This window comes from Morchella sextelata, assembly GCF_020137385.1.
Source record: "Morchella sextelata strain SCLS chromosome Unknown scls_22, whole genome shotgun sequence".
NCBI lineage: Eukaryota > Fungi > Ascomycota > Pezizomycetes > Pezizales > Morchellaceae > Morchella > Morchella sextelata.
The window spans coordinates 950,850-975,496 of NW_025408637.1; the positions used below are offsets into that span (position 1 = coordinate 950,850).

Below are 24,647 nucleotides of genomic sequence, written 5' to 3' on the forward strand. Positions count from 1 at the left end.
ATGAAAATGAGGACGGTTCCACGAAGTCTTTGGCCACGGGAAACAACGACCAGCTCTCACCGTAACCAGGGGAACGTCAAGATATACGTTCCCAGTATTGACAATATTCACACCGCGCGCCGCAATACCTCGGGGAAGAGACAAATCACACTCCCGGAGTCACAAACCCCCACTCTCCCTAGCAGGATTAGTCCCGCGGCCGCAACGAAGGGCTCATCACCGGCCGATCAAATACCAAACTGACATTTACCAAAACCACATGTTCCCTCCTTCTGCGTGGGTGAGATATCCATGATACACAAGAATCAGAGGACGGCCCTGTCACCGTCTGGAAATAATTTTTATTTGGTGTTGAGATCCAACATGCCACAGGACATGAAATTGACTTTTTGCCAGCATTTTCTTGAAAGTACATTCAATTAATGAAGTTATCAATAATCAATCAATCGAAAGTAAATTAATGAATTAAACAAAATAAAAAAAAATAAATCAAAAGTACACTGAAATAACCCTAACCCTGGTGAACGTTTACACAGCACCGCGAGAAGACTACCGTCAGTTTTGTCTCGTCTCGTCTGGTGTTATCACCGTATTCATGAATCACCAGCGAGCATAATCAGTCAGATGGTAGAACCTCATCGATATTTTTATGAAAACTAAAGAGTACTCCAGAGACTCTGGATAGATCAGGGAGAGCGCAGTGCTCGGAAATAGAATACGGAAAGAAAGCGAGTAGTTTGTAAGGACACAGAGCAAAAAAAGGATCGAGACAGAGCATAGAGATTCTCGATCGGAGGCACCCCACCCGCCGGCTACGGACCACATCGCGCTTTATCGGAAAAGAATCCTTCGTCGCAGCTCATTGAAAGACTACTTCTCCTCCTCCTCCTCCTCCTCAGGCGGGTCTATGCGTTGTAGCCTTCTCAGTTTCGGATCCTTATGGACGTGGAAGATGTAGCCTCTGATATTGTCTTTCGCCCCCGGAGCTATGAGATCCTGAGCCTTGAGCCATGCCACATCATCCCTGACAGACTGCTCCAACCTAGTCGGCGTTAGAATGGGATGGAACACTCTGTATCTCTGACTGGAGGGGTACCATAACATACTCTTGAAATCCCAGAAACGCGATATGATCAGCGGATGTATTGAGGTTCGTTCTGACCTTATCCCGCACCTGGTCGTCTCTGAGTCCACACATCCCGCATCCTGTATAATTAAAGGCAAATAAATCAGCGGGGTGTGATTCACGTAACATGGCCTTACCGGCCTCAAATCTCAATAAGATTAAGAGCTCATGGAGAGATGGGGGTTTGCTTGCTTGTATGCTTGACGATCATAATCGCCCTGGTGTCCAGGAATTGCTGTGAGATGATGAGACTTCTCAGAGCCTCTCGCGCACTTCCTCCGGCGTTACGGATCACATGTGCTTCGCCGGCCGCAACGCCGAAAGCGTCGGATTCCTGGATCCAGGCGTCCATGCATGTTACTGCAGAGCGCCGGAGGTGTCGTTAGCATCTCAATGACGATCGCGATGGCTCGGATATTAAACACAGTGAGAATAATTGAATACGCACCGATGGCAAGATTTCTGGTTGGGACGGAGTTGTGATACTCCTTTTCGATGGCCTCTTTACTAAATGGGCATCCGGGCTCCATGTCTGGCCTAAGGTCGCTTTGGTCGAGGGTGGAAATCGTTTGTAAAAGGTTCTTTGAAGGTTCGAAAGGCCTTATGATATTCGATATGCCGCTCAGTCAGGTTGAGGTCGTTTTCTTGGAAGGGTCTATGCCGGAGATGTGAACGAGATTTATATAGTGTTTCTGTTCATCTTACGATAATAGTCAGCAGGGTGGGGATATACAATGTATTCCGTGCTGTCACTTGTGCGAGCGTGGGAGGGGGGATAGTCGAGATAATTTGTCACTCTATCCTGCAATATGATATCAGTCTCATACATTGTTTCTACCCCCGATATTCCATCCCCGCTGAATCGGGATAAAGGCCTCAAATCAGTCATTCTGAAAACCATGCGCCAATCCTTTTCGCACCTGACCCTGTAAATTCAATCGAAGGGTTTGCTGTGATCTCTAGTTTGGAAGAAACGAGGGCGTTTGGTTGGTTGGTGCCTAGTACGCGAGCTTCCACGTATTCTGTTTGAGACTGCTACTGCATGCGGCTTGGCAGGTTGGAACTACAGAAGACCATTCACCCCGCCATGATTCTCATATATATTACGAGATGGTCCTGCAGCCGGGAAAGCCAATATGATATAGTTATAAATATAAGACCACAATGAAATTGACTTAGTGCACGTTCAATCAAATCAAGCTCTGGGGCTCCCCACAATACCGAGTTCAGCGAAGCAGACATGGGAGACTTACAGTTGGCCCGAATTTTTCATTTTCAAAGTGAAAGGGAAACAGATGCAGCTAAAGTCGCGTCTGCTTCTGCAGCTGACATGTCATTCTCTGAGGAATACGTAATGCTAAATATTCTGCCCTCGGGTATTACTGAGTCTGCACCTGCAGGATGCCTTGTGGTGCTAGGTAGTGCGATGGAAGTGATAAATTTCGCTTTATTTACACTTAATAAATAGAAATTTTGTAATTGGCGAGCCGAGACTTCCGTTACATGAAAGCCCGCTCTCTCTTCTACGTAGGACACCCCGTCAAGCGATATGAGAAACATGTCCAACTCTCGGAGGTCTTGGCGATGTCTTGGCGAGAACAGTGCCGTAGGTGTATTAATGGCGGTGTTTTGAAAAGCGACAGCAATCACTCTTACTATTACCGCGCACCTAGCACACATACCTAGGCATAGGCTTCATTGAAGTATATGAGCCAGTTGATATCTCAGAACATATGTAGTTGCCTCTCGGTTGCACCTCTAAAATTCCCACATAGTCATACTCGTGATTGCTAAGCAAAAGAATAAAAACAAAAAGGAAAAGAAAAAGAAGAAGAAAAAAACAAGAACGAAGGAACAACCAAATCGATCTTGATCGGAAAGTATAGTCTTACTACTCTAACCTAAGTACCACCTAACTAGATCACAATATGCGAGCAGAATACCTAGGCAAATATTGCAGCAGTGTAGAACATGAACGTACGAAAATAGTAAAAGCATGGAAAGAAGTCGTATGTGGTCCGGCAGTGAAAGGAGAGGCGCAATAAATATGACAGAATAATGAAAGGTATACATGGAACGTTCTTTGACAGTCAGGCATTTGAAACTGTGTCGATTATAGCCCAGGTAGTGAGAATGAAGGTGATTATGAGTTCTCGGGGGAATTGCCCTACTGCCGATTGCCTGGTAACTAATCGATTCCTTTATCTTAAGGTGCAATGACAGCAAATAGGTTATCGAGGATAGCTGTTGATTATACAGCAGGTGACTGGGGTATCCTACGGTGTTACAGGCCGTAGGCATTATCCCAAGTACTCAGTCCGGTATTGTCGCGAAGATCCTGTTCAGGCTCTTCGAGCAACAGGAATAGAACATTGTGGTGGTCTTCTTCAATAGCTATGTCAATTGCTGTCGATCCGTCCTCAGTTAAGGCCATTGAATCTGCCCCTCTATCTAGTAGGAGCTCTATCATATCCTCATTGCCCTCCTGGGCAGCAAAATGTAGAGCTCTCCAACCATCGTCTTTAGCTGCGTTGATATCAGCACCTCTATCGAGTAGAAGGCGAGCCACATCTACATGCCCCTTCCACGCCGCAATATTTAGTGCCGTCCATCCTTCAGCTCCGGCCCGTTCCGATACGTATGCTCCACCATCTAATAGCATGCCTACCGCTTCTAGATGGCCTTGCTGTGTGGCGTAGTGTAGAGCATTGAAGCCTCTGTCGTCCTTTCCCGATGTTTTGGCCCCTCTACAAATAAGCAGGTTTGCCACTTCCACATGACCCTCCTGAGCGGCGAGATGTAACGCATGAAGGCCGTCGTTGTCCTGGTGGTTAATATCTGCTCCTTTATCAAGCAGCAGAGTTACCGTCTCTGTATCTCCAGCATGTGCAGCGACGTGTAGAGCATCCCAACCGGCTTTATCCTTTCCCAACACATCTGCGCCCTTTTCAAGAAGTGCCGTTAGAACTGCCAAATGGCCTTGCCTTGCAGCTAAATGTAAAGCATCCCAACCGGAATTATCTTTTTCCGATAGAATAGCCCCCCTCTTTAACAATAGGTCTAGAACCTCCAGATGCCCCTCGTAGGCAGCAATATGTAGAGCATTCCAACCATTGTCCTTCTTTCGCTCACTTATACTGGCACCGCTGTCAAGGAGCAGGTTCACTATTTCCAGATGGCCTTTCCATACCGCAATATGTAATTCAGTCCATCTATCGCTCTCAGCCTGTTCGAACATATCGGCTCCACATGATTTTAGAAGCAATTCCACCGCTTTCAGATGACCCTGGTATATCGCGTGGTAAAGAGCAGTAAAACCACGGTTATCGGTTTCCCATATAAGGGCACCTCGAGATAAAAGCAGCCTTATGACCTTTAGATGACCTCTCTCAGATGCATGATGTAGGGCATTGCATCCATTCGCCTTCTTTGCGGATATATCCGCGCCATGATCAAGCAAAAACCGTACTATATCCGAATGGCCATTCCAAGAGGCGATATGAAGAGGGTTAAATCCATTGTCCCCAACCACTTCAAATAGATCAGCGCCTCTTTCATAGAGTACCTTCACTGCATCTAGGTGACCCCCTTGTATGGCAAGATGCAGAGCATTGAAGGCTACGCTTTGCCTTGTTGATATGCCGGCGCCCTCATCCAGCAGCAGCTCCACCAACTCCACATCCCCCCAGTGAGCAGCAATGTGCAGAGCATTCCAATTGTTGTCCCCCTTCCTCGAGTCAATGTTGGCACCTCTTTGAAGGAGAAGTTGCACAACGTCCAAGTGACCGTTCCACGCGGCTATATGTAGCGCAGTATGGCCGTCGGACTGCCTTTCGTCAACCTCGGCACCTTCGTCTAAGAGGTACTGGGCCAGGGTGGAGCTTCCACATGCGGCCGCGCCATGCAGTGCAGATAAGCACCTGCTCCCGGTAGCCTTGATATTCGCTCCGTTCTCTAGTAATATCTTGATTGCTGGGAGATGGCCATTGTTGGCAGCAGAATACATTGGTGTCTCTCCGGAGCTGTCTTCGCCCATTGGAAGCGCCCCTCTCTGAATCAGTATCTTGATTAGCTCACATTTCCCACCCTTAGCTGCAGCTACCAAGGCGTAATTCATTTTAACTGTGCCACGCTAATCAGCCTCGACGATATCCGGCTCAAATGAAGGATCGTTCCATACCTCCAGGGGCTGGCGAAACCGAACGTCTAACCCTGTGCCGTGGAACCTTTAGGCCCCGCTCTCCCTTGTAATCAGGGTCTGAATCATTCGCGGGATCGAGGAGTGGCGTAGGTGTAGCGAGCTCTACAGCTGAGCCGTTTGAAACGGCAGGGCCAGGACTAACCAAATCTAGGACCGGCTTCGCTATGTTATGAGGCGATCTAGCGACCTCTTGGGCTGCGCTCTGTCCGGATATGTGGATTGGAGGGGGTGCAGCTCTAGGTGCCGAGGGAAGCATGGTCCAGATCGTCGGCGTGTCATCTTTAATTATAAGCCATGTATGTAGCTGGGCCTTGGATGCTGTTGATCGGTCCTGTGGGTTTGTTCTTAGAAGACTGGCCATAAAAGCAACAGCCAGTACTGATAGGTTTGAAGCCTCTCTGGAGTTGGGCGGGAACGTTTCAAGACCCTGCACAAAGTTTATCAGGTTCCTGGTATCCGGGAAAGGCACGCGTTTAGTCATCATATAATACACCAGGCATCCCAAGGACCAAAGGTCGACTGCAGTGGTGTATGCACTACTCGATGACTGTCCGAACCCCCAAATCTCGGGTGCCATGAAGGGCTTGGTTCCTGTGGTGGTTCGGCCTTGTGTACCATCAAGACTTTTGGAGACCCCGAAGTCCGCAATCTTGACTGTAAGTGGTATCCACTTAGCAATGAGAATATTTCCTGGCTTCAAGTCTCGGTGGCATATATTCCTCTCATGCATTATTTCCAAACCCGCCAAAATTTGCTTTGTCACCATCTTAGTTTCATTCTCGGATATGTTGTGATCCTTCATCATTGCGCCTAAATCACCCGGAAGGTACTCCATCGCCAAATAGATATAGTCGCTATCGTTGAACCACCCTAACAATTGAACAAAGTAATCAGGATACTAGTAGGCCACCAATATGGTTAACTGATGGCTCCTAGAAGTATATGCATGGAGTCGGTGTGAATAATTACCGCACGGAGCTGTGTCAAGATATCGAGCTCATTTGATTTGGCTAATCTTATGTGAATCCTTTTCACGGCCCGAACGGTTTTCGTCTCCGCGCATACTTCTTTATACACCGTGCCAAACGTGCCAGATCCAAGTGTCTCCACTCTGGCCCAGGTTTCAACTCTCAACAGTGTTCCGGGATTCGAATAGGTATGCCTATAAATGAAGGTTGATCCATCGAGGAACTCCGTGGTCAGTCTCTGCTTCCCGAAGTGCTCCAAATGCTGAGACATCTTTCTCTTTGATGGTATATATCGATGACTCAAGATATCGTGCGGGGAACATATGCCTGTTAGCGCTGCCGATGTTCGTAATCGACTAGGTTGCTTGCAGATCTGTGTAACAGGATTATGGGTCGCATACACATTGGGATTATGTATACATATCGAAAGGCTCATAATTGAGTTCAATTCGTATTTTGATATCGCAATATAAATCAAGCAATACAGGGGATATTCCAGATACACTTCGACTGTTAATAAGTTCCGTTACCTATTTAAGTCAATATTCTAATGTGCATGCGCATCAGACCATCGTATGTAACATCCAAGGTATGTGTTGTCGATCGCGCCGGGCGCCTCGCAACAATTCGAGAGTTTCAAAATCAAATAGATATATTCTGTTAAGTGCTTGAGCAGCCAAGGCAGCATGCTTCTTGAGTGGGCAAGGGGCTATCGCCTATCGCATATACATGCCCAGCTTCGACCTCTTGGCGCCAAGGCTCACACATATATTATGACTCTCGGTACGAAATAATCCAGCGGGAATTGCTCTGTATGTACGTTTAACACCCATTGACACTCTATTAGTCCAGCCTTGGGTCTTCATAATGTCAGAATAATCATTCATATCTTCCGTAACTCAACCCCTACCACTTCCCTTCCCTCAAATGGCTCTGCACGTCGCCGATTCCTTAGAATTTGAATTATTCGAAAACCACGGTTTGTAGGTGTGATTCGAGGTCTGGATAGAGTTATTCAGTAGGATGTAGTGTCATTACTCAAACAAGAGGAGAGGTGGTGCTCGACTTATTCTACTAAAGTGGACACTATGGACTAGTTACCGAATATGTGGATCTTGAAATAGTACGCTCGGCACGTTTCATAGTATTGGAGGATTCTCATTTGTCGTCATGAGTCACGGGTTCTGACTCGTTCTTTCTCTGGTATTTATTAGTCATGTTTTTCTATCACTCATGCGGCTATGATTCTTTATGTTTTGTGTTACCTTTCCTTAGTATAAATCCGGGGCATTCCCCCCTCTAGCTAGTTGAATCAACACGCTCAATTACAACACTTCTCTACATACATTTTCTCTAGTGGAAACATGAAAGGCTTGGGGCGCACAGGGATCTCCGCTATGATGGCTGTCATGATGGCTGTTGAACATGGGCGTTTTCTACCCCAACTATAAAAAGACCGCACCGGGAATCTAGTAATCTTCCGGAGGTCTCCTATTCGGCTCTAGTTAGCTCTTCTGAAATGAAATCACACCCTTTGAACCTGCAAACCAGCACCTAAACAGATACGGAGGGAAAACATAGCATCCGGTAGTATAACTTATTCGAATTAGGCTTTCTGCGACCGATAGTCATTGATCTTTAAAAAAGGGTTCAGGGGGCCCCGAGCAGTAAAGCTACCCTGTTAGCGCTGTTTGCAATTTTTGTCTGATACCGTAGAGTGGAGGACAGATCCCCATTCTTAAGTTATGGAGAAATGAATAGGTTAATCTTGCTCGCAGTCATCAACGCCATGTGGATCATGACTGTGCCTTCGTATCTTGACGGCTCTCACCGATCAATTATCCAACGATAAAGATTAAAGTACTATGTATGTAAGACCTAGAACCACTAGAGAGGTTTGACGAGAAAGTAGAAGAAGAAGCATGAATTTGTAATCTGTATTCGAGTCTTGAGCCTTAGAGAGGAAGAGAGGAGAGGGCCTGTCTCCTGTCGTCCCTATTTATCCTCTTCGCTTAGTGCCACCTAGTTATACAAAGTGTCATCATGCTATCGCTCAAGATACGTTGCCCACACGCCTATTACCGTGTCCCTTTCCTTTTAATGCCACTCCCGACACCTTGGCGCCAAGACGTTAGCTGAACGGAGAAGCTGGCGGAACTGTAACATATGTACGACAGGCTGCCAGATCGCTGGAACGCCCCCTGGTAGGACAAACTGGTGTTTGCGGATAATGGGTGTGCCTTGAGGGGTAGAAAAAAATTTACTTTAGCTTTTATTCGTGTAGCGCACTATCGCTATAGCTGGAAGCTTTGGATTGTGTAATTAATCAAGGTATGTATGTCCAACTACAGCGCACTTCAGCTCCCGGGTAAAAGTCATCAATTTCAACGTGAACAGAAATTCGGAGAATCGATTTCCGAAGCGCGGAGCATGCGCAGGAGCATTTACCACTTCACGCTGGGAAATAAGAGGTCGGGTTCAATGTAAACGGTAGGAGCCTCAACAACTGTTGTTTAGCCCCGACCATACCCTGGTTATCCTGGCGTGGGTGCAAGTAGCTGCCAAGCCCGCCAAGCCCGCCAAGCCTACTCGAGGGTATTGCATCACGTCATGAGATATCACTCAGATTTCTGATTTCTCGTAATCAGGTTGACGTGTCAATTGATATAACCCTTATGCCCGGCATCGCTTTACAAAACAGGTCTGCTACCCCCTGTGGCCTACGTACATGTACTGTCGAGAACTCCTCGACCCAACTACTTCCATAAAGCGCCGTTTACATTAAAGTCCGGATCTAAAACTTATTTGTAACTACATCGCAACTGGTCAGCTCGAGGTTACTACCGGTCCTTCTCGACTCAGTCTATCATGGTGGGATTACGTTGCAATCTTTTTGCCCGCCGCTTGGAACCTGGCCAGAGCTTCCTAATGACATATCTGTCGGAACTCGGCTAAGCTCATGATGCATTCCCGGTTTCGTCCAGGATATATGCACAACATGAGGAACAACAAGTGTAGCCACGACCAGCATCTGACTAAGTCGCCTCGCCTCATTATCGGAGTCCTGCATCACCGCACTCGAGGGCTGTAGGCTTCACTGCCTCCGTCTTTATGTTCTCTTCACCAGTGTTCCACCTCCGCCGCGGAATGGAAAAGAAGAAATCAACAGCATAGCGTTTTTAATTTTTGATTCAATAACCGAGCACCGGCGCCATGAAAGAAATAGGCAGCAGAATTGGAATCATAGGCCCACTCATCTATCGATTCCCACTTTAACGCTCAAACCTAACCCACGCCAAGCCTAGAACTTACAGGGGGGCACGTAGGTCGTGAGAGACCTCGTATTAGAACTATTTATATAGCCGCTGATAGATTCCTCATAGTGGTTTCAGAGATAGGAACATTGCCATATTGCTGGGTTTCTCTTCAGTCAAGATGAGGTAGACCAATGATAGTCCTTAATGGGGAGCTCTCCGAACAACAGCCGAGAGAGGGAGAGGGAATGAACTCCTTATGATAAGCAACTATCTTTAAGTAAATATAAATAAACCGTGAGATATACGGTGAGTGCGTGTCCCTGGCGATGAGACCTGATGAGACCTCTATGTACTCGAAACTACTAACATAATGTTGTATGAAATAACTTCGAGGTCGGTTAATTGGGGACCAAAATGCTCTAGTCAATATGGGAAGGTTGACATTTGAGTAATATTCCAATACGGCCCGTCATTATAAATAGCGTTAGGAAGATTCCAAATATCTCCCAGGGATATCAGGTTTAACCAGGGTCATAATACAATTAATGAACTGCCAATCAATGAATCAAGCCGGGTGATAAATTACTAAAATATTCAACAAGAAGCTGCTCAAGTAACACACTACTCTCTCTCCGTTCCGCAGATAATAACGCTAAGTAAACCTGACTATTTACATGTATCCTCCTGTTAGGTGACTGACAACAGATCAAACGCGTGCATAAGCGAATTTCCTTTGGAAGAAATCTAGACTAATATCATTTTGGGGAAGATGAATTGAGGAGAAGTTGGGTTAGACTGACTGCAGGAGTCCTAGTAAAACCATAATATTCAAACACACATACTCGTTTTCATACCTCCCCTCAATCATCTCATTAACTGGAATCATCTAAAAGTGCACAACATAATCCTCCCAAGGAATAGACTTACATGAGTCTTTTGGCAAGCTCCTCAAGCTTAGAAAGGACTCCACCAATAGGTATACCCGGGCCAGGAGTGTTATAAACAGCAAACCAGAAAGTGCTAATAACAGCATCGTATAGATAACCTCACCAGCACCACCCCATTTCTTATTAACGCCGATAGTAACAATGGTTATAAGGCTGGGAAGCGCTGCTACTGCCACTGCGGAAAGTCGCCACAGGTCTCGCTCAAACTCTGTAGGGAAATGTGTGTTCCATGCGGTTGCATGAAATAAACCATACAACATCGGAATAATGATTGCAGGAGCGCAGTTATTGAATCTCAGATTATTTATAAATAGAGATAGGGCTGGCGTCCTATTGTAACAATCCAATATGGGTGAGATTCTGTCGGGGCCTGGAGTGGCAGCGTACCGACCCGAATGATAAATACTGGAGGCTTTCATAAGCAGTGCAAGATCCTCCTTCTCAAGGTTGGATTGTATCTTTCATGCCTCAAGCTCTATCACACCACCGATAATCAAAGTATGGCTCCTTCTAACCACTAGGTCTGGGGGACCAGGGGGTATTGTGCTTTCAGCAGATAACGTGAGCGATAGAGAAACCACCCTCTCTATCTTCAAGGAGCCCCCCGTTGCACTACCCAAGGCTACTCGTTGAAATGGCGTGGAAACTGGCTCGACCTTTTTCTCCGCAACTGCATAAACGTGAGCCTTTAAAGCAGCTCTCGGATCGTTCACGTCGACAATTGGCCCTAGGCCCACTGCGGCAAGTACAGACTTCCGGAGCCTACACCCGCGCTTGCCAAATCTGACAGCTTGCATAATCGCGGTGTCCACGTCATGAAATAGGTGAAGTGGTTCCTGGACGTCCAGAGGCTTGTGCCACCAATAGGCGTAGGTGATGATTGTGATTACCACATGCAACGCCACATGGAACTCCAAAAGCGTTATTGGAAGCCCATTCGCCTTTCTCAAGATACATTGTATGAGTGTCCACATTGTCTGAGCAAACACCATGCCCTTGCCGAGGCTCTCAACCTTGCTTTTGTCCATGATTACGCTCTTCCTTACTAGGTTCTTTGGGGCTTGACCTACTCTGGTGAAATAGAGGAAGCCATCGTACGTGACGACAGAACGGAAGCTTCCAAAGAGCTCCTTTGGTCCCAGAGAAAAGCCACCCATGCCAATAAAGAAGGCTCCCTGCATACCAAGGTTATCACTATCATCACCAGGCCTAATATTGTGGAGACTGCACCAGCTGTGCCAAAATCCCCGGGCATCTCTCCATTCTTGTATGGCGATGGCAAGGATGACGTCGGGCGCAATCATGCCGATAACAACGAATCTTAACTTGCGGAGGATGACTTCAAACGGGGTAGCATTATGGGGTAAGTTGATATGGAGGACTGTGTATACGCAAAGAGCGAGGGTGATGATTGAGCTGGAGACGATTGTCATGGTGCCACGTCCAGTGGGCTCGGGCTCCCATGAAGGCTCTACACTAGGTGTTGATAAGGGTGATTCGGGGATGGGTGATGCGTCTATCAGTGATCGAACAGGAAGGAGGAGGGCGGATAGAATAATAGGTAACGCCATGGTTGCTCGGGCAGGATGAGGTGGGTACTTTGAAGACAAACGCCTTCTCAAGGTTGGGCAAAGAGTTGAAGAGTAATCATGGACTCACAGGCGGACAGGGTCTATTATAACTGCGGGATCTAGCTGCTTCGATCTTGCAATGACTACCTCCTCTGACCTTCTACCCATGATCAGGTAGGGGATAATGATAGGCTGGCATTCTATCCTATCAATAGCTAGGTTTGCCCTTTAACCTTAACCGACGACAGCCTGTCGATCTTACGGCGCTTTGTCCAACAAATGGCTTGCGCCTTTCCACTTCATGCAAGTAAGTCCATATGCAGGGTAGATTACAAGCGACAGCTGATATGGAGCCTGAAGCACGATCTCTGGTAAACATGTATTGACTATATTGTTTGGCAATTATAAATATTCATATCCTAACACGCGATAGTGCAAATTTGTGGGAGGGGGAAAACAATCACACTGGGGATCATATTGATCTAGTAATTACTCTTCGGCCATGCCGGTGGTGAGACAAAACTTCGATGATCTGCAGTAATGGGAGTACGGATTTCACTCCGTCTCCATCTCATATTACTCAGACTCTGAGGTATAGGTAGGAACCGTTCTTCGTTCCTTTTTAATCGCTGTGCTTAATTCATGAACGTATTGGGCTTGCGTACTAGAGTAGATTACATGCATGAATGATCTCCTTTGCGCTTACCTCCCTGCGACACTCCAGTGTCTCAACTCAATTGTGGGGAAAATAGGCAACACCTCACCCGCTTTAGGAAAGAGGGCCAGCACTAATTCTATCTCAAGTGACCGTGTGGCCTTCATTGGTGCCAATTCTCTGGATTTCTGCTGCGATAAATCCTGTCATTCGCCAGCGATATAGCGTATTGCGGGTTCTCAAAAATTATGGGACGCAACGGGGCACCGCAACGGCCACCCAACCTCGCCACCAACGAACTAACACGGAATGAAAATGTATTTTGAGACTCTAGTATTTCTTATTATCTTTTATCTTATTTATAGCCACTTTGTGGTCGGTGTTGGTTGAGAGATTCTTACGTTGGAGCCTGTTTGTCCCATTATTTTTGACAATTCGCAATACCAAGAATACCAAGAAAGTGAAGATAGTGTACCAAGAATGCCAAGAGGGTGAACGCGTACTTTTATTCCATACATGTAATGATATGCATGGACGCATGCAGCGAATTGCTTTTCTTTCAGCTCACATTAATACATTAATACACTAATACAATTCTCGGGGGGAAAGCCTGCATTCCCCGGGCCAATAGTCCGAGCTTGATCTGCACGGCGCATGGCGGGTGGCAGCTGCTCGGTAGCGCATAAAAGCGCATAAAAGCGCTGTATCGGACTTGCACTTAGACCACTTGACGAAATATAGTAAGACGACAGCCTTTCTACTGAATTGGACCAACCTCCTGAAGCGAAAGCCCAGGGATTTGATCAGAAACAGTTTGACCTGACTACGCAAGGTATTAAATACCGCCAAGTATTCGATTAACCCCGGCCCCTTGAGCCTAGAGCAAAGCAATAGTAGGAAAAGGGGAAATGATGTCTTTTCATTATTACACGCATTTGTAACTATTTACTCTTATTCTACTCCGACCCCTTTGCTTTAAGACAAAGCGGCATTTCACTCGTAATGGCGGTAATGACTGCGCAAGATCATTCCCAACGATGATCATGTCTGATTTCAGAAAGCTGATCAGAATTATCAAATCAGAGCAGGTGTTGTCAATTTCTATACTTTGCTCCTGCTGCGCTCCAACGTGCTACTCTGGTCCTGCTGAGGAACCTTCTGGCTTCTTTGGCACGTTTAGTGGTGGCAAATGTGTCGGCAGGTATCAGAACAACCCCAACACTGTGAATGAGAAACATAATTCCTGTTGATACTATTCCTGTGTGCTAATATGAGGATTGGCAGGTGAGGAGTTCGCTGTCCTGACTCGTCGCCTTGTCTCGTTTCCCCACCTCCGCTAAGACTTTATTCTAGGCTCGTATACTTGCAAACCCCAGGTATTAGACATTCACAATCTCGCCCTCCTCCCACCACTTAAGGCATTTTCGTACAACACACAGCTAGGAGATCGTCACTCTTACTGGCACCTCCATAATGATCACACCTAACCCTTGCCAAGACATGGCCCAATCACAGATTGTCACTCGTGCCAAGCCACCAAACCGCAAGCTTCACCGATCAGCTGAAGAATTTCGCGCCCTAGGGCTAATTCTACTGCTCCGGACAGAGTTCAAGGTCCTGAACCACCATAATGGACTTTCTTCCATCACCTTGAATGTATGATATACATGAAATAGACTCCAGCTCCCCTACTCGCTATGCAGCCTTTAATATAGCTTGGATTGGATGACCTAGTAGGCATGTTGCTCTGACCAAACTTTAAGGCATCACGCTAATACTGAATCACATCTACATATATCGCATTCGGTATTCTGTATACAGGTAGCCTTCAACTCGCGACGCATCCCATCGGTCGTAGGTAATTTTCAACCTCTCGACTACCAACCTCTTCTCCGAGCCGAGACCCATGAAACTATTCAGGTCTGAGCTCTTTGTACTGAGTATCATGTCAAGAGTGTATAAAGCCGCCTATACAATGTACATTTTTGAAATAGGTAGTGCTGGCGGCCGCGCGACAAGGCTTGAGAGCCCTCCGTTACGAGTCAGGACATACCCGCTACCGCCACTGCCATATGAGGTCGACCACGAGTACTCTCCAGGATTCTGATGATTCATACTAGATGAGACGAGGGATAAGCAAGCAGGGGTTGTAGTGTGCTTAGCTGAATAGTTTGTTACTCGCTCCCGAGGCTTGGCTTGGCTACCGGTATCGGAATGAAGGTCTAATTTTTCAATGCAACGCATATTAACCTACGCCAGGGGGGTGGCAAGCCTGTGAGTCCTTTTTAAACCCAGGAAAGGGTCAAAGTTTCTACTACGAATGTAAATGCATAATTAGCACATTTCCCACACAAATGTTTGGGAAAAGGCACATGGAAATGTGCTTACATGGGTACGCCTGTTGGAAATGTGTACCTTTTTCCTTTTACATCCCTTTTACTGTGGCATTTCCTGTGACTTTTGCCACTGTAGACCCCGGGATGCCCATCTACTGTCAATTTACTGTTCCTTTTCCAAAGGCCGGTCTCCCCGGATCCCATTTATGTCCCTTTTGTATCCCTTTTGTATTTCTTTTATATCCATTTACTATCTACTTACTGTCCCTTTTTTTGTCTCTTTTTTGTCCCGTTTCGATTCCTTTTCTGTCCCTTTATCCTCCCTTTTCGATCCCTTTAATATTTTTCAAAAATATTACCACATATATTCCTGGGCCTATAGGTGTTCCAAAACGGTCATCTACATCAATTCAGCTTGTATAGTTGATATAGTCCTAGCTATATCAGCCTAAGATAAGAGGTTCAACCCTTATCTAGGTAACGATGTAGACAGGCATCCATATATTCTTTCGTTTTTTTTTTGACAAAATTCGGTTGAGGAAATGGGATAATTAATGGATGTAAATTGGATGTAAAAGCATGCCATTGCACTTAAAACCATTTTAATCCCTTTTCCTCCGGTGCACAAGGGCCCATATTTAATCACTTCCCCATACAAAATATTAATTATTTTACCACACAATTTTAATACACTCTTGATGCATTTCCCGATTCCTTTACAAGACAGTTTAATTATTTCTTCCATATGATTTTAATTATTTCCCCCACACTATTTTAATTATTTCTACCACACGATTTTAATTATTTCCACCACACGATTTAATTATTTCTACCATACAAAATTTGATGCATTTCCCGACGACATTCTCCACACAAAATATGATGCATTTCCTGATGCATTTCCACTCGTAGTAGAAAGTAGGTATACCTGGGTGGCTGGCGGCTTTTATAAGGTTGTTGTAGCTAATATGCCGGGTATGTCGAGTTTGGCTAATTAGAGAATAATGCCTGGGTGGAGTTGAATGTCTCGAGCGACTACATCGTACTTTTCCTCCTGGCCATATCATAGATAGGAGCTACTAGGCTTATGGCAGTGGGAAATAGGTAGAAATATCTTTATTCGACGGATTATCACAAATGTTGATTGAGGCGATAACAAATTGATCGATTGAGTACAGAATTGATTGATTGATTGATAATTCGTTAGTTGTATGCCGCCCGGGAGCTGTTCTGGCTAATTCACGAAGTCGATCACTCACGAAGTTGTATGGGTGAACCAGTTCATTCACGAAGTGTTGTTTATTACGGATGACGATATTGGTGTCCTTGTGAGCCGAGTATTACATCCCTGCATAGAGTAATTGGGGGGAATAGAGCCTCGTACTGTCATTATCTGTAGCCTGCAGGATGAACTAGATTTGGAGTGTTCCAATACTCCTCTGTAAGTCAATGTGAGATCAATTACAGCGTGTCCCGGCGTCTGGGGGGTTATCTTGAGGTTTCTGGTGTGCTACTACTCCTGTGAAAGCGATCACAGTCAAATCTGGTTTAGTTCCTTATTATTTCACCGCAGACTTCGTGAGTAGACCAAAACCTACTGACTGAGCTGGGTAATTCTGATATATATCTCACTTCCTGGATGAACTGGTTTACCCACGAAACTTCGTGAATGAACTGACATTGTGGATGAGCCTGAACAGACCTATGACAATATCTAACATACCAACACAAAACAAATTGTGACAAAAGACAATAAAGAAATCCAATCCTAAGAAAATGCATAACAGAATATTTAAGCCCCCCGGACAAACCCACTGCTTGTAATTCGATTCGTCTCCTTTACCAATTCCAAACTTGATGAAATTCTTCCCTTAGGTTACCCCACTCCATTCATTGAGTACAGAAGAAAATCGAGAAATTGAGGAAAGACAAATGTTGCACATCAAGCTGTGCTAGCGAGGCTTGAGAAAGCTCCCAGGCGTTTATGGCAGACTCTCCGTCCATGCCGCCTTGGAGGAACCAGATAAGTCATAAACGAAGAAAAACCATACAAGAATGACAACCTGCCAAACAACTGAAGAATGGGTAATAAAGCGGAACGTGGGTTTTACCGGAATGATCCCCCAAAACTCATGTAAATCCACACCCGCCCACCACCATGAAGCTATAGTACCCCCACGCAACATAGCAGCAACAACGATAAAGGAGAGTAACATCGTTACAGATTTAGGGACATCTTTACGAGGGAGGGTGTCAACGATTAGATGCAAGAGGCTGCAGCCAAAGCAGAAATTCAGGACTACAACGGTGACAAGAAAGGCATTTCGGATCAAACTTTTCTTTCTATCAGAATGCGAAACCCAGCCCATCTCGCACAGGCAAAGGTTCGACTTGGGCAAGGGAAGTGAAAGTCCGCCGTCGTTAAAAATCAGGATGAGTGCCTCTAGTGCAAGCCACGGCATGAAGACCACTACAGTCCAAACAAGGCCCCATCTGGTATGACTGTAGCCGCACACCTTGACAAACTGAAGTACTGACACGAGTGAAAGAAATGCTCTCAAGCTAATTATCTTCCCACTCCAGCGCTTGGTAGTTGGATTAATATCGTTGTTAGGCACAGCTGGCAAGGGCAAAGACCGAAGAGGGAGGTTCAGCCGCCTACAGATCACCAGCTGAATTGCTTGCCGAACGTTAAGTCGAAGTTCGGTGTCGGAGTGGGAGACGAAGTAAGGACCTTCCCCAGGGATATCAGGTGGAGCCGCGTGGATGCAAGAATGAGTTGGAGGGTAAAATACGTCGCATAATAGGTATAATACATCAAAAATAGGTCCAGGAGGTATGATTAGCGCATGGAATCGATAATCTGAGCCCAGACCGATGGTCCCACTCAATGGGTGTATCACATATGCGAAGATGAATGTGAAAAGAACCCAGAACATGTTCATATGTGTAACCTCCGAGGCGGCTGTCGAGTCGGCACCGTCACCTTTCCTCTCGTTGTCGTGGCCAATCAGTGATCTTGGCAGTATCGAAGATGGGCTTCCGGGGAGAGTAGTCGGTATTGGCACTGGGATCTTCTTCACAACGGGTGTTAAAGACCCATCCTGTAGGTTTGATTCTGGATGGTAGGTATATCGCCCCGCGACGCTTGCGGCTACGACCGTGGGGGCTAATAATGGTATGAATGATGTGAAGGATACGAAGATAACAAAAGAAAGTCCGGGAGGCCTCATTTCTATCGATGTGGGGCTGTATCGCTTGCTCGAATATATGGATGGAGGTTAAAATTGTTTCTCATTAGCGGCGATGTTTGCCAACACATAAACAAGGCCTTGGCACAGCCTTGCCAGTGACTAACAAGTTAGGCATCGAGACTTTGTGTAACCTGATCTCGACACCTGGTAATCTATAGGCCTCGCCTTATTCAAACCCTCAAGACGAAGTCTCGCCAAGTTTTGTCTCATGCCCATTACTACACCTGAACCTCCCCATACACCCCCGTTTCTCCCGTGTTTTCCCTCTTCACTACCTCCACCCTCTCTGCACTCTCCGCGCCTCGATTTATCACTTCCGAAACATTACCACAACACTCTCATACCCCTCTCTCACCACACGTTACACCACGTACGTTCCCACCCTCGTATTTCTATTCCTCTGCATCCAGCATGTGTAGCAACACTGTGGCGGTGCCGGGGTGGACGCTGGTTGGGTAGCAGTGTGCGCTTTGCGGCCTGTCGCTGTGACGGTGAGAGGATTACTCTCGGCGATAAGTCCCGACAGTTCTACTGATTCTCAATAAAGACTTCTTACGAAACTTCGGGGTGCGCGCGGTAGCCCCTTGTCTGGTCGAAACGGAAGGGAGTGCTGCTGAATATCTTAGATAAATGCGATCTTCAAGATATGACTAGTACTACTAGTACATGGCGGCCTTGGTAACACCCCTAGAAACTCGATAGCGTTGTAGGGTGGTGAGGTGGGATTAAGGTTAGCAGGGTTTAGGCGGAAGCGTGCAGCCACACCAGGGTGAGTCTGTGTAACCTATGATATACTAGCACCGGAATCGATATTCCCGTACAGCTCTCCGCCATAAGAAATGTTCAAAAGCGCATAAACGCGCAAACCAACCGAGAAAAAAAGTAGCAACGTTCGAGTTTCAAGATAATTCATGACTGAGAGGGCTACAAGCAGTTTACACAGCATTATTATATGCTACCAGCAGTACTAGCGAACGTCTCTTTTAACCTTCCAAATTCCCAACCACACCTTCCAATTCAAATTCAAAGCTACGTAGGAATCAGAATTACATCAACCAATTACCCGACCACGGATCCACCCCTTCCAACACGGGCATCGTAATTACACCCCCACCTTCCCACGACACTCCTCCAACACCATCTGCATCTCCACCCCCCACCCATCCCTCATCTTCCCCCCTACTCGCGGCACCGTTGCCCCCGCGCCCAGCAACCACCTCACCGTCTCCGCATGCCCGCCCCTCAACGCCCTCACCAGCGGCGACGGCCCCCGCAGCACATCCCCTCCACCGGCAGCCCATGATAATCCACCAGCCGCCTCACGACCTCCGTGGACCCCTTGTCCGCCGCATAGTTGAGCACGGCGAGCCTGCGCTCGTTGTCGGGCACGCGGCAGTACTGCCCACATCGCCACTGGTGCTTGACGAGGCGGTAGATAAACGTGGGCGAGGCCGAGGCGGCGGCGAAGCGCGCGGTACGCTGGTAGTCGAGGCGGTTGAGCAGGGCGCGGCAGGTGGCGGCGAGATTGCAGAGCGAGCGCGCGCGGAGGTGGGCCGTGATGAGGAGGAGGAGCTCGGTGGGGAGGTTGGCGAGGTGGTTGTAGGCGGGGGATGGCATGGTGGGGGTGGGGTGGTGGTTGTAGGCGGGGGATGGCATGGTGGGGGTGGGGTGCTGTGGACGTTTCGTGGTGTGTCGTCGTGCTGATTTTGGTGCCTTTAGGTGGGAGCTCCCGGCGCGGAGGAGGCGTGAGGTTAGGCTTAAGGACATGGTAGGTTGGGGGCTTTATGCGCTGGTGGAGGAGGTGAGGGAGCCAGGTGAAGGTTTCAATCTCATGCGCAGTCACGGCTTGTGTAACGTACGCTGGCGTGGTGGATTGAGATTGGATCGCCTATGATGGGTTGCCTGAATATGCGATTACATGGTTCCCGCGGAGGTAGGAGTCGGTGGTATGATCTTTGTCCAACAGAAGTCCTATCCATATCTCGAGAAGTTAATGGTATGACCGACACAATTTTCGTGATGGTTAAGGTTACCCGCTGGTAGCAGTTTGCCCAAGTCGAGTGATAGTTATATCATGATCTTCTGTACCTCGACGGATATTCCCGTGGAGTTGATCGGGTGCGGAAGTGCATGTGCCTGATGGCGATCACACAACCGCATCCCACCACACCATACCACACCTATATATATCACATTACCTCTACGAGGTTATGAAATCCATCAGTAAATAGATCTAATGATGCATTCCCCACTCGCAGCGTAGGAAATGTGCAGGGAAACGCATACGAAACGCATCGCCTGATGCATTTCCAACAAGCCCACCCGGGGAAATGCATCATTTGATGCATTTCCCAACCTGCTCTGTAAAATCGCTGAGACTGCAAAGCTCCAGCTACGGCCAACTGTCTACTACATATAAAAGCTCATTAGAACCATCTTCTCTCCCCCCCGCAAAGGTCTTTGGACCTCCTGTACGTACCTCCTGCTCTATCCGTACCTGGGCTTGGGATATTCCACAATACACTCTTCGATCCGAATCACAACAACAGAGTATTCGTAATAACCCTAACCCTCGATGGAAGTACTCGAGAAAATGAACGACCAGCATAGGCATATGATAGGGGGTGGTTCAAACTTTCAATGAATTAATCGACCATGTTCACCATCGCACCGGTCGTCTTTGCAGTCGCTTGGGGTTTAATCTGGTCAGAGCATGTCGTCTTACATTAGAGATGCCAAGGCGTGACCACGTACTCTGACATGGTAGACTCCCGAGGGATAACAGGCTTTGGAGCAACATCCAGCAACGTCATGGGCATGTAAAGATGCGTGGGATTACGTTTCGACGATAGTGGGCTGACCCCGCTCAACCGTCCTTGCGCAATCTGGGATCTTTTCTATCTTCTTGTCCTTCAACATCCGTACAAAAAGCTCGACGTCCCCTATTCGCACACATTCAACATCCGTACCAGCTTCACGAGGGATGTGGATTCCAACCTTTTCTGTCATATGGATTTCGAATATCTGCACTACCGGTCTTTCTCCAGCCCAAGCGGTGAAACCGTGCCTAAGTCTCCAGATATGGTTTCGATAAGCTCTACAGACTCGATATCCCACGCTCTCCTGACAACACCAGAAAGAGCAGTCGCCGGTACCGCTTCAGCCGGAGTCCCGCTCTCTGATCACCAACCAATTCTGGGCAGTTCTGTCATTCGTCATCGCCTTCAATACGCATCGTTTGAGTAGTTTTATAAGATTTTACTACATTTCTTATACCTGATGGCCCTCCGGCGGATGCTCTTCTACCCTTGATGGAGGTATTCCGGCTTACTCGGTCCGATACCGTTACACAGACTCCAAGGCGTGGTCCGCGGGGTAACCGCCCCCCGTACGTTCGGACGCAATTCGGGCATGGCCGGTCCGGGGGTGGTGGTGAGATGGACACACAGTGAATGCCAGTCCAATCAAATGGTGAGCTACATCCAACTACGTGCAGCCACTCATGGCGGTAGTTAACTCTCCTCGCTTAGAATCCCATCATGGAATGGCACTCTGCTTATATAAGCATACACAGACCAGCGAAGACCACCGCTCTGCAGCGGTATTCAACTCCATGTAACAAGGTACACACAGTCAATGTGCACTCCCGATCATGATTAGGCACTAAATGAGATCAGCCTCCGACGCGATACACTATCGATAACCAAGTATCACTGCATGTATAGGAAACCAAACATTGCCCGCCCGTAGCCGATACCCCCCGACATGACGAAACCCGGCAAAGCACAACTAGGGTTCACGTAACAACTCTACTGCCATGGACTATATCTCTTTGGAAACGGTGCTGGAGTGTCGAATCAGTAAAGTTCATAGAGTGTTGCTCTGCTTAGTGAAGCGCGCTAGACGCCTGTGGTCAACACACGCTGACGAGACTACCGCCCTGCAGCCGTTCACAGATGATTTTTAAGCCTGCCTTCAATTAACCGTGCAGTGGTATTGTCGTAAATCATAAATTACACACAAGGTGAAATTAGCAAGACAGGAGGGTGCCTGGTACGGTCTTGGCAATCCAAGCCAGAAAATCAACATATCGGAGCATTTATCAGCCCAAACCGTATTGAAGGAATCCAATGTTTGTAATTGATTATTACTGTTGATGACATCATAGTCTTCAAATCCAATATTTGCTGTAAGCACCCGCCCATCAATTAATGAATCAGCCCGAATCGGCGGTATATTTTCACTTCCGAGTGACAGTTCGCGCTTCTATTAGCACGACTGACTTATGCCGAACATTACATAGATCTGTGCTGGTCAATTGACGAATAACGGTAATCCATGAACAACGCTAGACTGTTTGTCAAATTTTCTTATCCTCAAAGACCGATAGCATATCCAATGATATGGGAAATCGGGCTGAACTCGTGCGATTCTTTCATGGTATTTGGAGATGCGGGGCTAAGGTCAGGATACATTGGTTACTTTTGTGCCGCAATCAATCAACTAAGTGCTCTGGGAATTTAATACACACACCCGACATATCGCAAAGGGGCCGTAATATGAAATAGCGAGGCGTTAGTATGCACAACATGGCAGGAGTTTAAGTTTGCGCGTGTCAGGACGAGAATAATTTCGCGTAAGGATATATGATAACGGAAGGGAGGTACTGCAGTCGTTCGTGCGCAGTCTGAAGCGTGAGCAGTATCATCGGAAAATGCGAAATAATCCCTCACAAAGCAACAGTAAACGCATTATGGGCGCAGGGGTAAGTGAGAAGACACAACGCTGCCAAGGCTGCGCGAAGGGTGTCTTCTCACGATGTACTCGGGGCAGGTAAAAAGTACCGGACAATGCAGGTTTTTGGTTCACCAATGGGTGCGCGTGCTAGGCGTGAACTACTGCAAAAAAATGCCCAGAGACAAAACTTGTATTGTCCGGTACTTCTTACCTGCCCCGAGTATCCCCACCCCCGAAGTACGTGCGTGCATCCTGCCGGAAACCTGCAGCTTTACATACAAAGACCGCAACGTTTCCACGATGCCGGTAGTGAAGCGAAGTAGATTTGCCGCAGTATTTGAGAAAACCCGTCCAACCAGAGGCAGTCGTAATTTGGACGCCAAGATGCAGGTTTTGGTGTAGAATATCCCTGCTGCAGCGCAACAAATGTTCTCAAGATGGTCAGTAGGGTTGAAAGCCGCAAGCGTGGAAGATATGTCTTTCCAATAGCATCGTTTCCCGTGCGCGCGCCCAATTGGATTAATGCGCAGCGCAGCAGACCAGCAAGCTGAGTTTCCAATGGGGCTGCCCGGGACTGAGAAACTACGGCCCGGCCCAGGAAGGAAATCAGGGACCCTGTCCCGGCCTAGGAGCGTCTGCTGGGAGTGGTCCTAGGACTACTCATGGGACTGAGATACCTTTAGAGCTGGGTGGGTTACACCTCAATATCTTGATTTTTGGCGTAATAGTGAGATAGGGGCTTAACATATCCGATACCCGATGCCGTTTAGATCTGGTCACGCATCATGATTTTTTAGACATAAACGGTGGCCCCAATATGATGTTGTCCTTTTTTTTTCAGAGAACGCATGCTTTTTCACGAACATGGGTTCCTCGGGACCAGTCCTAGGACTGGCACATTCTAGCCCGGCCCAATCCCAGGGAGAAAACGCTGGCCCAGTCCCGGCCCAGGGAGCCTAGTCCCGGGATAGCCAACTAGTACCTTGTCCTATTGGAAAGTCTGCCAGCAAGGGAGAGAAGATTCAAGAGAGATTAGAATGGAAGCCGGTATAAGAATGGCCAACCGGATGAAATTGAACATATAAAGAAAAGTGCGGTAATAAGATGGATTGCATTCACTGAGGAGTCCAGTGTGACGGAGCCATTTCAACTTTCTGGTGTATGAGTACACACAGGGCCCGGTTACATGCTGAGAGTTATTGTTAGAAGCCAGTTGCACAGTGACATGCAAGTACTGGCAGTGTCGTTAGCTACCAGCTGTTAGAGTAACTACATTCTGAGCGCTAGGTGGAGGATCTAATCATGGGAGCAATGGCTGATGAGTCTATGCCTTGCCAATGATTAGAAGACCAACCAGAGTGAAGATATGAATAATCGGTGATCCTCTGTATCCTCCGAGCATACAGGTCCACCGGTATCAGCAGGGACTATACCTGGGAAGTCTACAATAAACGGAAACTCTACAGCAATGATTAAGCTTACACCTGAGTGGCAGCTCATTCATGCAGGCCCCGGTTGTGTGGCAACCAAGGCTGTAGGTGTTACAATGGCTTTGACTAAGGGTGGTTGCCTTGAGTATCGGAAACACCTGCTAG

At 47.2% G+C, this 24,647-nt stretch overlaps 4 protein-coding genes across 4 annotated transcripts; all 4 read right to left on the reverse strand.

The window, feature by feature from the left end:
* Positions 1-870: 870 nt before the first annotated feature.
* Positions 871-1,656, reverse strand: H6S33_007153 (uncharacterized protein; the record flags this gene model as incomplete). Its single annotated transcript, XM_044838503.1, has 4 exons — positions 871-1,042; positions 1,107-1,206; positions 1,400-1,486; positions 1,575-1,656. The coding sequence occupies 4 exons, from the start codon at positions 1,654-1,656 to the stop codon at positions 871-873; spliced, it is 441 nt and encodes a 146-aa protein (XP_044689317.1).
* A 1,754-nt stretch (positions 1,657-3,410) lies between these two features.
* H6S33_007154 (uncharacterized protein) lies at positions 3,411-6,566 on the reverse strand (the record flags this gene model as incomplete). The annotated part of the gene is made up of 3 exons (XM_044838504.1): positions 3,411-5,248; positions 5,307-6,225; positions 6,297-6,566. The coding sequence occupies 3 exons, from the start codon at positions 6,564-6,566 to the stop codon at positions 3,411-3,413; spliced, it is 3,027 nt and encodes a 1,008-aa protein (XP_044689318.1).
* A 3,872-nt stretch (positions 6,567-10,438) lies between these two features.
* On the reverse strand, positions 10,439-12,070 carry H6S33_007155 (uncharacterized protein; the record flags this gene model as incomplete). The annotated part of the gene is made up of 2 exons (XM_044838505.1): positions 10,439-10,957; positions 11,015-12,070. 2 exons carry the CDS (start codon positions 12,068-12,070, stop codon positions 10,439-10,441), a joined length of 1,575 nt encoding a protein of 524 aa, XP_044689319.1.
* Positions 12,071-19,566: 7,496 nt separating this feature from the next.
* H6S33_007156 (uncharacterized protein) lies at positions 19,567-20,082 on the reverse strand (the record flags this gene model as incomplete). Its single annotated transcript, XM_044838506.1, has 1 exon — positions 19,567-20,082. The coding sequence occupies one exon, from the start codon at positions 20,080-20,082 to the stop codon at positions 19,567-19,569; it is 516 nt and encodes a 171-aa protein (XP_044689320.1).
* Positions 20,083-24,647: the final 4,565 nt, after the last annotated feature.